Source organism: Chiloscyllium plagiosum, chromosome 41 (assembly GCF_004010195.1).
Source record: "Chiloscyllium plagiosum isolate BGI_BamShark_2017 chromosome 41, ASM401019v2, whole genome shotgun sequence".
NCBI classification, from domain to species: Eukaryota; Metazoa; Chordata; class Chondrichthyes; order Orectolobiformes; family Hemiscylliidae; genus Chiloscyllium; species Chiloscyllium plagiosum.
Genome location: NC_057750.1, coordinates 7,145,622 through 7,160,595, shown reverse-complemented (window position 1 = coordinate 7,160,595; position 14,974 = coordinate 7,145,622). Strand labels below are relative to the sequence as shown.

The 14,974-nt window shown below is 48.2% G+C and overlaps 1 protein-coding gene across 2 annotated transcripts in view; it reads right to left on the bottom strand.

Moving 5' to 3' along the window:
• Positions 1-9,114, bottom strand: part of polr2i (RNA polymerase II subunit I) — a 21,067-nt gene extending 11,953 nt beyond the window's left edge. The window contains exon 1 of one of the 2 annotated variants that reach the window (XM_043680856.1): positions 9,003-9,114. In XM_043680856.1, the coding sequence (XP_043536791.1) occupies positions 9,003-9,043 (41 nt within the window). In that variant the 5' untranslated portion in view covers positions 9,044-9,114. Of the gene's footprint in view, positions 1-76; positions 170-9,002 lie in introns of those variants that run through there. The other variant, XM_043680855.1, reaches the window with a different exon arrangement.
• Between the last annotated feature and the right edge of the window lie 5,860 nt (positions 9,115-14,974).

Here is a 14,974-nt window from a genome sequence, read left to right as displayed (position 1 = left end):
GATGGGGGGGGTGGGGGTGGGGGTGGTGAGGGGGGTGCCTGTGTGAATGTTCCCCCCCCCCTCACCACCCCCTCACCATTCCTGGCAGAAGCGGATTCCCACGAAGCCGGGCCCCCCGCTCCCTCCCTCGAAATCCATCGCGCCGAAACTTCCAGACGCGCCGCCGAACTCACCGCCGCGCATGCGCTTCCGTCCCGGACGGCGGCCCCGCAGGCCCCGGCGGCGAGAACGCGTTTCGAAACCGCCAGCGCCCCCCTTCGGCTCGGGGCGGTCGGTCCAGGGACTGGGACTGGGGATGGAGCTGGAGCTGTGCTGGAGCTGTGCTGGGATTGGGGCTGGAGCTGTGCTGGGATTGGGGCTAGAGCTGGAATTGGGGCTGGAGCTGTGCTGGGATTGGGACTGGGAATGGAGCTGGAGCTGTGCTGGGATTGGGACTGGGATTGGGACTGGGAATGGAGCTGGAGCTGTGCTGGGATTGGGACTGGGAATGTGATTGGGGCTGGAGCTGGGATTGGAGATAGGGCTGGAGCTTGGATTGGGTCTGGAGCTGAGATGGCATTGGAACTGGGATTGGGATTGGCACTGGAAATAAGAGTGGGCATGGAGCTGGGAATTAGACTATACCTTGGATTGGGAATGGGACTGAGAATAGAGCTGGGATTGGGAATGGAGCTGGGTCAGCCCTCTGCATTTGAAGGTTGCCAACCCTTTCACAAAGGGACAATCTGTGCATCTTCAATGAACATACAGCAAACATGGTGGCCATTTTGCCCATCTTGCCTGTGCTTGCTAGTGATGAGACTGATTTTTGGTACCAGGTCGAACTCATGTCCCTTGTTACTTTACAAGTTCAGAAGAAAAGGTGATCTTATGGATCTTTCCTCATGTGGGACAAATCTAGAATGAGAGCATAGTTTTAGGATAAGGGTTTAAAACAGAGGAGGAGAAATTACTTCTCTCAAATAAACCATGAATCATGGAATTCAGTAGCCTGGTGTGTGGTGCATGATGGGACATTGTGCAAATTTAAGAAGGACATAGTCAGTTAGGTCAGTTGATTGGGTGGCTAGTTTGCAATGAAGAATGACAACAATGCATTAGTTCAATTCTCACACTGGCCGAGGTTACAATGAAGGCCCTACCTTAACCTTTCCCCTCTCCTACAGTGTGGTAACCCTCAAGTTAAACTCTTTCTCGCTTAGGTCCTCTGGAACAATGGTGTCTTGAGTGTAAAATTAATGTTTGTGAGAAGCTTTGTAGCTCGGGTGGTCGTTATTGTGGTTGTCAGTTCCAGCTGTCTGCTGCAGTGGTCGGTATATTGGGTCCTGGTCGAAGTGCTTATTGATTGAATCTGTGGATGAGTGCCACTCATCCTGGATCCAATATAGCGGCCACTGCAGCGGACAGCTGGAACTGACAACCGGAAGTGGCAGAGACAAACCACTATAAATGCCGGAGGAAACATCACAGAAGTGCTTCACAGGAGGCTCCCAAGCACTGAGGATGTCACCTAGACAGGGGACGAAACGTCTGCAACACAAATTCCCAGCTCGGCGAACAGAACCACAATAAAATTAATAGAGGGCTCGGCAGGGTTGGTGCAGTGGAAATATATCCCACTGGCTGGGAAGATGCTTCTGAATCAAATGGACACAGTCTCAGAATAAGGGGCAATTCCCTAAATGAGGAGGAATTTCTTCCCACAAAATCCTTGGAATTCTCTTCCCCTAGGGTTATGGAAATCAATCATTGAGCATGTCCAAGTCGGAGTCATAGTCATACAGCACAGACACAGACCCTTTGGCCCAACCAGTCCATGTCGACCATAATCTCAAACTAAACTGGTCCCACCTGCCTGCTCCTGGCCCGTATCCCTCAAAACCTTCCCTATTCATGAACTTATACAAATGTTTTTTTTAAATGTTGTAACTATACCTGAAGCCAAGACTTCCTCTGCAAGTTCATTCCAAACAGCATAAGGACTAGGAGCAGGAGTCGGCCATCTGGCCCCTCGAGCCTGCCCCACCATTCAATAGGATCATGGCTGATCTTTTTGTGGCCTCAGCGCCACTTACCCGCCCTCTCACCATAATCCTTAAATCCTTTACTGTTTAAAAAGTTATCAATATGGAAGCCTCAACCACTTCAACGGGCACAAATCTTCCTCTGTGTCAAAAATGTTACCCCTCATGTCTTTTAGAAATCTTTCTCATCTCACCTTAAAAATATGACCCCAACTCTTGAAATCCTCCATCCTATGGAAAAGACACCTGCCATGCACCTTATCTATACCTTTTATAAACCCTGTCAGGTCACCCCTCAACTTCCTGTGTTCCAGTGAAAAAAGTCTCAGCCTCTCCTTCAAACTTAAACTCCTATAACTTTAAAACTCAATAGATTTCTGGTTAATGATGTTTAACCAGGTGGCTCAGTGGTTAGCACTGCTGCCTCACAGCGCCAGGGTCCCAGGTTCAATCCCAGCCTTGGACGACTGTCTGTGTGGAGTTTGCACATTCTCCCCGTGTCTGCGTGAGTTTCCTCCAGGCACTCCGGTTTTCTCCCACATTCCAAAGATGTGCAGGTTAGGTGAATTGGCCATGCTAAATTGTCCATAGTTGTTGAGGTGCATTAGTCAGAGGGGGGTTGGTTACTCTTCGGAGGGTTGGTGTGGACTTGTTGGGCTGAAGAGCCTGTTTCCACACTATAGGGAATCTAATCTAATCAAACATAGGAGTAGGCCATTCAGCCCTTCAAGTCTGCTCCACCATTCAATATGAACATCCAACTCAGTCCCCAGTACTCACCTTCTCATAATATGGGGATAGTGAAGAAAATGGCATTGAGCCAGATCAACAGACATGATCTACAATGGAGGAACAGGCTGGAGGAGGCGTAATTCTGCTCATACCTTCATAAATCCTCTGGGACGTTCCCTGTAGAGCATATCATTGCGAGATTGTTCACGTTCCCAAAAATCTCCAAGGGGGGCTCCAATTTTTCCAGTCCCCAAACCTGACAGGAATCTACCAACCAGTTGACAGGGTGACTGAGAAGGAGGGGATTTGGGAAAGCTGACTCCATCCCAGTGTCTCCCTGTTTCATTAAAATCTATCACCTAGTGATTGCAAAGGACAGGAATGTTACAAGGTACCATGGCAACCGAACTAGTTAGCCATTGTTGTTACTGAATGCCACAAGAGAACATTCTCAGGACATCCATTGCTAAATGTCGCAAACTACCAGATAACAAATGATTCTTGAGGTTGTGCATTTTGTTTGGAACAATAGGGAGATCACGTTATTCACTCATGGGGCGTGGCCAACATTTATTGTCCACCTTTTTGCCCTGGAGAAGGTCATAGAGTATCAGAAACAGACCCTTCAGTCCAATTCGTCCATGCTGACCAGATATCCTAAATAAATCTAGATTAGATTACTTACAGTGTGGAAACAGGTCCTTCGGCCCAACAAGTCCACACCACCCTGCCGAAGTGCAACCCACCCATACCCCTACATTTACCCCTTACCTAACACTACGGGCAATTTAGCATGGCCAATTCACCTGACCTGCACATCTTTGGACTATGGGAGGAAACCGGAGGAAACCCACGCAGACACGGGGACAATGTGCAAACTCCACACAGTCAGTCGCCTGAGGCGGGAATTGAACCCAGATCTCTGGCGCTGTGAGGCAGCAGTGCTAACCACTGAGCCACCGTGCCACCCACTTACCATTTACCAGTATCCCTTGGCCTAAGTCCTTCTAAACTCCTCCTATTCATGTACGCATCCAGATGCCTTTTAAATGTTGTAATTGTACCAGCCTCCACCACTTCCTCGGGCAGCTCATTCCATACACGCACCACTCTCTGTGTGAAAAAGTTGCCTCTTAAGTCCCTTTTAAATCTTTCCCCTCTCACCTTAAACCTATGCCCTCTAGTTCTGGTCTCCCCCACCCTGGGGAAAAGACCTTGTCTATTTACCCTATCCACGTCCCTCATGATTTTATAAACCTCTATAAGGTCACCCCTCAGCCTCTGATGCTCCAGGGAAAACAGCCCCAGCCTGTTCAGCCTCTTTCCATCGCTCAAATCCTCCAACCCTGGCAACGTTTTCATAAATCTTTTCAAGTTTCACAACATCTTTCCTACAGCAGGGAGACCAGAATTGAACACAGTATTCTAAAAGTGACCTAACCAGCGTTGCTAAGTGTCACAAACTACCAGATAACAAATGAATCTTGAGGTTGTGCATTTCAGCTGTAACAATAAGGAGTTCACATTACTCAGTCATGGGGCATGGCCAACATTTATCGGCCATACCTCGTTGCCCTGGAGATTATCAATGCAGTTGGTGCATTGGCCTTCATTTCAAGAGGATTTGAGTTCAGAAATAAGGAGGTCTTGCTGAAGTTATACAGGGCCTTGGTGAGACCGGACCTGTAGTTTGGTCTTGCTACCTAAGATATAGAACCATAGAAATTATACAGTACAGAATAGGACGACTTGGCTCAGCTTTCCCTATGAGAAGGCTGACTGGGCAGGTACTGGGGATGGCAGGATTGTCGTATGAGGAGAGATTGATTCAACTGGGCCTGTATTTTTATTTATTCACTCAAGAGATGGAGGCATCGCTGGCCAGCATTTATTGCCCAGCTCTAATTGCCCACAGAGCCAATCATGATGCTATGGGCCTGGAGTCACACGTAGTCCAGACCAGACAAGGATGGCAGATTTTACCAGCATTGAGAAGGATGAGGGGGAATCTGACTGAAACATATTAAATTCTAACAAGGCTGGACAGACGTGATACAGGGAGGAGGCTTCCCCTGGCTGGGGGTGTCTACAGGCAGGGGATATAGACTCAGGTTATGGGGTATACCATTTAGGAATGGGATAAGGATGTTTTCTTCACTCAGAGGGTGGTCAACTTGTGGAATTCTCATGGAATCCCTGCACTATGAAAGCAGTATGGGACATGGATAAGGTGAATAACCAAGGTCTTTTCCCCAGGGAGTCCAAAAGGTTTAAGGTGAGAGGGGAAAGATTTGAAAGGGGCCTGAGGGGCAGCTTCTCCATGCATGAAACAAACTACCAGAAGAGATGGGTACAGTTACATTTTGAATCTCTACAGTGTGGAAGCAGGCCATTCAGCCGACCGAATGCACATCAACCCTCCGAAGAGCATCCCATCCAATCTCTACAACGCTGCGTTTCCCGCAGCTAATCCACCAAGCATGCACATCCCTGGTCACTATGGGGGTAATTTAGCACAGCCAACTCACCCCAACCGGCACATTATTTGGACTGTGGATGGAAACTGGAGCACCCGGAGGAAACCCATGCAGACACGGGGAGAAGGGGCAAACTTAGGGCGGCACAGTGGCTCAGTGGTTAGCACTGCTGCCTCACAGCGCCAGATCCAGGTTCGATTCCAGCCTCGGGCGACTGTCTGTGTGAAGTTTGCACGTTCTCCCCGTGTCTGCGTAGGTTTGCTCCGGTTTCGTCCCACAGTCCAAAACGCGCAGTTAGGGTGAATTGGCCATGCTAAATTGCCCGTAGTGTTCGGGGATGTGTAGGTGAGGTGCATTAGTCAGGGGTAAATATAGGGTAGGGGAATGGGTCTGGGTGAGTTACTCATCGGAGGGTTAGTGTGGACTTGTTGGGCCAAAGGGCCTGTGATTCCACACAGACAGTCACCCAAGGATTGAATTGAATCGAATTCAGGTCTCTGGCGCTGTGAGATAGCAGTGCTAACCACTGAGCCATAGAGGTCACCGAGTATATTCAAGAAATATAAATGTTTAGATTTGAAAGGCGTAGGAGAGGGTGGCAAACAGGAATTTAGCCTTGATTATATTGATTGTGTAACAGGCTTTAAGAGCGGAATTTGCTGTTCTGGTTTCTACGCGTCTATACTTCTACTGGTGAACAGCCTCCTTACATCACTGCAGACTTTAGGGTGTCAGTGTTGACAGGAAGGCAATTCCATATGTACCTCACCACAAACCTATAAACCAGGAGCAGGATGAGGCCACTCAGCCCCTTGACACTGTTCCACCTCTCTACCGGACAACGATTGATCTGCTCACTCCACCTTTTATTTCCTTTATTAATTCACATGATGATTGCAAACTGGCTAAGCCCAGCATTTATTGCCCATCCCTAATTAACCAGAGGGCAATTAAGAGTCAACCACATTACTGTGGGTCTGGAGTCACGTGTAGGCCCAGACCAGGTAAGGATGGCGGTTTCCTTCCCTAAAGGACATTAGTGAACCAGATGGAGTTTTCTGACAATGGATTCATGGTCATCATTAGACTCTCAATTCCACGTTTCTTTTTTATTGAAGTTAAGTCCTACCATCTGCCGTGTCGGGATTCGAACGAAGGTCCCCGGAACATTCCCTGGGTCTCAGGGTTTCTACGTGTCTGTAATACCACTAGGACATCACCACCTCTTGCCTGTCCTTCCCATTGGGCATAGTGACAGTCCTTCACCCCTCAATCACCAGGACGTCATCCACCTCCACTTTAAAGATATTCAAATCTCTGCTTTTCAGGAAGGGAGCTCCGAAGAATCACGGACCCTTCAAGAGAAAAAAGAAATTCTCCTCAGCTCTGTCATCGGTGTGTGAGCCCTTATCATAAAATCTCTGACTCCTGATCCTAGATCCTCCCACTGGAGAAAATGTTCTCCTCACTCTGGTCACATCTCCCACGTCAAGATCCCTCATCCTGTCAGGATACCCCACTCCTCCTCCGCCCTCACATCTCCCCACACACGTTCCCCTGTAACCACAGAAGGTGTAACACCTTCCAGTTCACTTCCTCCCCCCTCAGTATCCTTCCAGGTGAAGCAACACTTTACCTGGCCTTCCCACAGTCCAGTCTACCGCACTCGCTGCTCACAGTGGGGTCTCCTCCACACTGGGGAAATGAAGCGTAGACTGGGTGACCTCTTCGCAGAACACCTACCCTCTGGCCGCAAAAAAGACCCTGAGCTTCCAGTTACCTGTCACCTCAACACCCCACCCTGCTCCCTGGCCAACATCCCCCATCTCAGGCTTGCTGCAGTGTTCCAGTGAAGCTCAGTGCAAGCTGGAAGAACAGCACCTCATTTTCCCCTCGGGGACCCTGCAGCTTTCTGGACTCAATATTGAGTTAAATAATTTGAGAGGCCGAACATCATCTTTCTGTGCCTTTACCCACCCTGATTACCTCCCCCCCACCCCCAGCATTGTCATGAGAAGAGCTGCTTTCTGAACAGCCAATCTATTTTCACTGACTCATCATCCCCATTATTAGCTTTTCTCCATCTCTAGCTTACCATTATCCATTCCTGATGAAGGGCTCTGGCCCGAAACATTGATTCTCCTGCTCCTCGGATGCTGCCTGACCTGCTGTGCTTTTCCAGCACCACACTCTCAACTCTCATCTCCAGCATCTGCAGATCTCACTGTCTCCTTACCATTATCCATCCTGTGTCTGCAAAACTCTCGTTCCCTCTCCCTGGGCTCTGTCTCCATCGAGTAAATAGTCTTTTCTCCCCTCCCACCCTGTCCTCATTTTAAATGTTACCTTCTCCCAGCTATCATCATTTCTGAAGAAGGGTCACACCATTTTCTGAGCATTAATGCTGCTTTCTCTCTGAGTTTCTCCAGCCAGTTTTGCTTTTGTTCATTGCCTTTAAGAGAGTTCCCTTTAAGGATTCTATGTGCTGGGGTTATACAATGCTGTGACTCTGCCTGTCTGTTAGTCGGCTGTGTGCCTGCAGGCAGAACACACAGTTTACCGCAATGTCTGCTTAATAACTTATAATGTGTTTTACTGTTTCAACTAAACATCTTGGTATGACAACTGTACTGCCCAGGACTGTAAAAAACTGAAGAGCATTGTGAACACAGCACAGTCCATCTCGCAAACCAACCTTCCATCCATCGACTCCATCTACAGGGAGAGGCTGAACTGGCTGGGGTTGTTTTCCATGGAGCGTCGGAGGCTGAGGGGTGACCTTATAGAGGTTTATAAAATCATGAGGGACATGGATAGGGTAAATAGACAAAGTCTTTTCCCTGGGGTCGGGGAGTCCAGAACTAGAGGGATAGGTTTAAGGTGAGAGGGGAAAGATATAAAAGGGACCCAAGGGGCAACTTTTTCACACAGAGGGTGGTACGTGTATGGAATGTGCTGCCAGAGGAAGTGGTGGAGGCTGGTACAATTACAGCATTTAAAAGGCATCTGATGGGGACATGAATAAGAAGGGTTTAAAGGGATATGGGCCGGGTGCTGGCAAATGGGACTGGATTAATTTAGAATATCTGGTCAGCATGGATGAGTTGGACCGAAGGGTCTCTTTCTGTACTGTACATCTCTATGACTCTATGACTCCATCCATCACCTTGGGAAGGCAGCCTACATCATCAATGACCCCCACCCATCTCGTTATAATCTCTTCCACCCTGTACCATCAGGCAGAAAATATGAAATCTTGTACACATGTAAAAATAGATTCGCTGGCAGGTGGGACTAGATTGGGTTGGGATATCTGGTCGGCATGGACGGGTTGGAACGAAGGGTCTGTTTCCGTGCTGTACATCTCTATGACTCTATGACCAGCTTCTTTCCCACTGTTATCAGACTTCCGAATATTTATTGTTAATGTTTAACGTTATTGTCAATCTCTCTCTGCACCTTCTCTGCAGCTATAACACTAACCTGCACACTGCCCTGTTACCCTGATGCACTGGCATCGCACGATTGCGTGTATAACATGTAAGACAACACTTTTCATTGTACACGTGATGGTAATAAAACAAATAAAACATCTTAGAAACCCTAAACAGCAGTCCAAGCACCAGGATTTATTTCCAGAGGAGAAGAATTGAATAGTAGAGAAATTGGGGAGTCGTGATTGATCTACGTCACTGGGGGAGCAGCCTGCAGTTCTGCTCAAAATATTGTGAGGAGGATATAGAGGCAATGGATGACATTTTGGGCTCACCATTTAGACCTTAACATGGATGAGGTCCTGGCTCCTTGCATTCCCAGACATCGAGGACTGCCTTGGATTGATTCATAGTTAATCTGCTGGAAACTGCTGCAAGATGAACCTCAGGACAGACAGGATGGAATGGAGTATGGAAGCACTTGGAGAAACTCAGCAGGTCTGGCAGCATCCGCAGAGAGAGAGAGAGAGAGAGAGAAAAACAGAGTTAACATTTCAAATCTGCTGTTGTGCTTCTTCAGAACACATGAGAGACTTTTAATCGGGAAAGGATTCAAGGGTTGTGGGGTAACGCAGGAAAGTGGAGTTGAGGATTATCAGATCAACCACTGAATTGCGGAGTAGGTTCAATGGGCTCATTGGCCGACATCTTCCCCAACGTCTTATGGTCCTACTTTTAAAGTAGAGTCATAGAGCTGTGCAGCATGGAAACAGACCCCTTGGTCCAACTTGTTCATGCCGACCAGATATCCTAAGTTAATCAAGTCCCATTTGCCAGCACTTGACCCATATCCCCCTTCCTATTCATATACCCATCCAGATGCCTTTTGAACGTTGAAATTGTACCAGCCTCCACCACTTCCTCTGGCAGCTCATTCCACACACGTAGCACCCTCTGTGTGAAAAAGTTGCCCCTTGAATCCTTTTTAAATCTTTCCCCTCTCACCCTAAACCTATGTCCTCTATTTCTGGACTCCCCCACCCCAGGGAAAAGACCTTGTCTATTCACCCTATCCATACCCCTCATGATTTTATAAACCTCTATAAGGTCGGAGCATCAGCCTCCGACGCTCCAGGGAAAACAGCCCCAGCCTGTTCAGCATATTGGACTCAAAACATTAACTCAGTTTTTGCCTCTACAGGCACTGTGAGTTTCAAATTTCAGATCTTCAGTGTCTTCAGTATCCTGTGTTTGTTATTTTTGTTCAAAGATAAAAGGGGCAATTTCATCAGCACACTAATTACATTGGAGCTTGGTGGGGGACGGGCAAAATGGTCCAGGGGGAATGAAAGCTGTTCAACTGTGTGAGGCAGTCCGGAATCGTAGGGAGGTGATCGTGCAAGGAACAGAGCTAATCAGAGGATACTGCGGTAAGTAACTCCCCTCCCAACACTCCAAAGCTTGTCCACCATCTACAAGGCGGAGGTAGGTACTGCAGATGCTGGAGATTAGAGTCAAGATTAGAGTGGTGCTGGAAGGGCTTTTCTGAATGAAGGGCTTTTGCCCAAAACGTCAATTTTCCTGCTCCTCAGATGTTGCTTGACCTGCTGTGCTTTTCCAGCACCACTCTAATCTTGACTCACCATCTACAAGGCACAAGTCAGGAGTGTGAGGGAATACTCCCCACTTGCCCTGGATGGGGACAGCTCCAACAACACTCAAGAAGCTCGACACCATCCAGGACAAAGCAGCCCCCGCTTGATTGGCCCCACATCCACAAACATTCAATCCCTTCACCACCGACGCTCAGTAGCAGCAGTGTGCACCATCTACAAGACGCACTGCAGAAATTCACCAAAGATCCTCAGGCAGCACCTTCCAAACCCCTGACGACTTCCATCTAGAAGGACAAGGGCAGCAGATACATGGGAACACCACCCCCTGCAAGTTCCTCTCCAAGCCATTCACCATCCTGACTTGGAAATATACAGCCGTTCCTTCACCGTCGTTGGGTCAAAATCCTGGAATTCCCTCCCTCAGGGCATTGTGGGTCAACCCACAGCACACGACTGCAACGATTCAAGAAGGCAGCTCACCCCCACCTTCTCAAGGGGCAACTAGGGACGGGCAATAAATACTGGGCCCAGCCAGCGACACCCAAGTCCCACAAATGAATTTTAAAAAGATTGGATAACTCCACGGTCACATCGTTGACTCACATCTGCATGGCAAGTGGTGACGTAGAACTGGGTATTTTAAATTCCTTTTCTCTGTCTCATCTTAGCCGTGGGGAACTATCACACTTAGCGTAATGTGCAAGAAAATGACAGCGTGGTTATGAGTTGACTTTGAGACCAGGAATTTGAGCTCAAGTTACAAGGAAATCAAACTTCAAAAGCTTTGAGGCTTTGAGCTATAGGGAGAGGCTGAATAGTCTGGGGCGGTTTTGCCTGGAGCATCGGAGGCTGAGGGGTGACCTTATAGAGGTTTATAAAATCGTGAGGGGCGTAGATAGGATAAATAGACAAGGTCTTTTCCCTGGGGTCAGGGAGTCCAGAACTAGAGGGCATAGGTTTAGGGTGAGAGGGGAAAGATATAAAAGGGACCTAAGGGACACCTTTTTCATGCAGAGGGTGATGCGTATATGGAATGAGCTGCCAGAGGAAGTGGTGGTACAATGACAACATTTAAAAGGCATCTGGATGGGTATATGAACAGGAAGGGTTTAGAGGGATATGGGCCAAGTGCTGGCAAATGGGAATAGATTAATTTAGGATATCTGGTCAGCATGGCCAAGTTGGACCGAAGGGTCTGTTTACGTGCTGTACATCTCTATGACTCTAAATGCTTGTCCATTAGTCAGTTTGTGTTGCTGGAAAAGCACAGCAGGTCAGACAGCATCCGAGGAGCAGCAGAATTGACATTTCAGGCATAAGCTCTTCAGCAGGTTGTTGGGTCTGTATTGTCTGCACTTTTGTATGTAATGGTATTGTCTAATGTACAAATGTCATTGTCACTGTCTTGTCATATGTCGAACTGGGATTTGAGGTTTGTCCTCCTCTCCCTGTAAATTGGTTGAACGGTAGGGTTCAGGGCCTAGCTTTGCTGCTCCTCTCCCTTGTAAAACTGCTGTCTTTTGTGTACAGCTGTCAATGTTTTTTGTAAACTGTTTTGTAATTTGTTTAATAAAATTAAAAAAATATATATAACCAAAAAAAAAAAAAGCTCTTCAGCAGGAATGAGGCTTGTGGGCAGGGGTCCTGAAATAAATGGGAGGGGGGGGTGGGACTGGGAGTAAGGTAGCTGGGAATGCGATAAGTAGGTGAAGATGGGGGGTGATAGTGATGAGTCAGAGAGGAGGGTAGAGCAGATAGTTGGGAAGGGAGATGGACAGGTCAGGAGGACGGTACTGAGTTGGAGGGTTGGATCTGGGATAAGGTGGGGGGAGGGGAAGTGAGGAAACCGGTGAAATCCACATTGATCCCGTGTAGTTGGAGGGTCCTGAGGTGGAGGATGAGGCGTTCTTCCTCCAGGCGTCCCATCCACTCCACCTTCCTCTCCGACCTATCACCATCACCCTCTCACCTCCATCTACCGATCACTTCCTCTGGCAGTTACCTTCCACCCAGTCCCACCCCCCCTCCCATTTATCCCTCAGCGCCCCCCCCCCTCCCCCTCCACCCCGCCACGGTCCACAAGCCTCATTCCTGATGAAGGGCTTATGCCTGAAACGTTGACTCTCCTGCTCCTCGGATGCTGCCTGACCTGCTGTGCTTTTCCAGCACCACACTCTTCGACTCTGATCTCCAGCATCTGCAGTCCTCACATTAGGCAGTTTGAGTTGGATTTGTCTGTGCCCCTGTTTAGCAGCTTACAGCAACAATTTAACAGAAACAAACATAAAATCCCTACAGAGCAGATGGAAGCCATCTGCTCCATCGACTCTTCATCAACCCTCTGAAGAATATCCCATCCAATCCCTAGAACCTTGCATTCCCCATGGTTAACCCACCCTAACCTGCACATCCCTGGGCACTATGGGCAATTTCCCACAACCAATCCACCCTAACCTGCACATCTTTGGACTGTGGGAGGAAACCGGAGCACCCGGAGGAAACCCACACAGACACGGGGAGAATGTGCAAACTCCACTCAGCTGGTCGCCTGGCGCTCGGAGATAGCAGTGCTAACCACTGAGCTGCTGTACCACCCTTCAATATAGGACTAGAAGGAACTTGCTCAGAGGTAGAAGACAGAGGGTGGTGGTGGAGGGTTGTTTTTCAGACTGGAGGCCTGTGATCAGTGGAGTGCCACAAGGATCGGTGCTGGGTCCACTGCTTTTTGTCATTTACATAAACGATGTGGATGTGAACATAGGAGGTATCACTAGTACGTCTACAGAAGACACCAAAATTGGAGGTGTAGTGGACAGCTAAAAATGTTACCTCAGATTACAATGGGATCTTGATCAGATGGGCCAATGGGCTGTGGAGTGGCAGATGGAGTTTAATTTAGATAAATGTGAAGTGTGGCGCCTACACCTTAGAAGGGAAAAATGTGTGTTTCAAGCATCCCAAGTGACCTACTTGGCTTACAGAGTTGACAAGACTGGGTTATACCTGTTAGAAGATAAAGTGAGGGTGATCAAAGGTGCCCCACTCCCACATCTGTACCGGAACTTCGGTCTTTCCTTGGGCTGGTGAGTTATTACGGAATGGTCCCACATAACCTGGCCTCCATCCTGGCACCTTGGCATCGACTCCTAGAAAAGGGTCAGCCTTGGAAATGGTGACATAGCTGAGCCATAGCCTTTTACGGAAGTGAAGAAACAACTACCATCCTCCAAGATGTTGGCACACTATGATCCCAAACGAGATCTGGTATTGATCTGCAATGTCTTCCTGTACGGCAACCGGTTAGTATTAGCTCATCGATGGCCCAAGGGACAGGAATGCTCAATAGTGTACGTGTCCAGGACTTTGGCTAGTACAGAACGCGCAGATAGAGAAGGAAGGTTTGGTCATATTTGGAGTCAGGAAGTTCCACCAATACCTTTTATATGCTAATGGGTGGACCTAATCATGTGATATCAGTCAATTCTTTCAGTTACTAACTGCATGGTGGCTTAGTGTTTAGCACTGCTGCCTTACAGCACCAGGGACTCAGGTTCGATTCCAGCCTTGGGTGACTGTCTGTGTGGAGTTTGCACATTCTCCCCGTGTCTGCGTGGGTTTCCTCCCACAGTCCAAAGATGTGCAGGTCAGGTGAATTGGCCACACTAAATTGCCCTTAGTGTTAGGTGCATTAGTCAGAGGGAAATGGGTCTGGGTGGGTTACTTTTTGGGTTGATGTGGACTGGTTGAGCCGAAGGGCCTGTTTCCACATAGTAGGGAATCTAACCTAAACAACAGTTAGGATTTAGCAAGTTTTGAGAAGATTTGAGGTTCAGGTTGAGGTTCTGGATGTAGGTTTGCTCACTGAGCTGGAAGGTTCATTTTTCAGATGTTTCGTCACCATATTAGGTAACATCTTCAATGAGCCTCTGGGTGAAGTTTCACTGAAGATGTTACCAAGTATGGTGATGAAACATCTGAAAATGAACCTTCCAGCTCAGCGAGCAAACTTGCATCCAGAAGAGTTCGGATTTGGTATACACTCTCTAAGAGTGAGATTGAGACAGATTCAACCATGGCTTTCAAAAGGAATTTGAATAATTGGAAGAGGAAAAAATGTTAGGTATAAGAAAGGTAGAGGTATAAACTTTTAATAATTAAATTAGATTCCTATAGTGTGGAAACAGGCCCTTCGGCCCAACAAGTCCACACCGACCCTCCAAAGAGTAACCCAGCCCCCTCTGACTAACCCGCCTAACCTGCACATCTTTGGACTTTGGGAGGAAACTAGAGCACCCGGAGGAAACCCACGCAGACACGGGGGGAATGAGCAAACTCTACACAGTCACCCGAGGCTGGAATCAAACGTGGGACCGTAGTGCTGTGAGGCAGCAGTTCTAACCACTGAGCCACCATGCCACCCTAAGTATGGACCACACACCCCTGCTGCTAGGGTAGGTAGGAATTGACCCTGGACCTCTGAGTTCAGAGATAAGGACACTACCACTGTGCCAGAAGTGTCTCGTCTGTTCCAGAGTCTCCCTTTATAGTCGTGAGGAGTTCATAGAATTCAATAAGGCCCCATCCTGCAATGGTAAACGATGAGTTACTGGAGACTCCCGGGGTAGGAGATTAGCTCATTCCCGCACAGCAAGTTGCTTTGAGATTTGTAAAGATGGGGCGGAGCTGTGAAT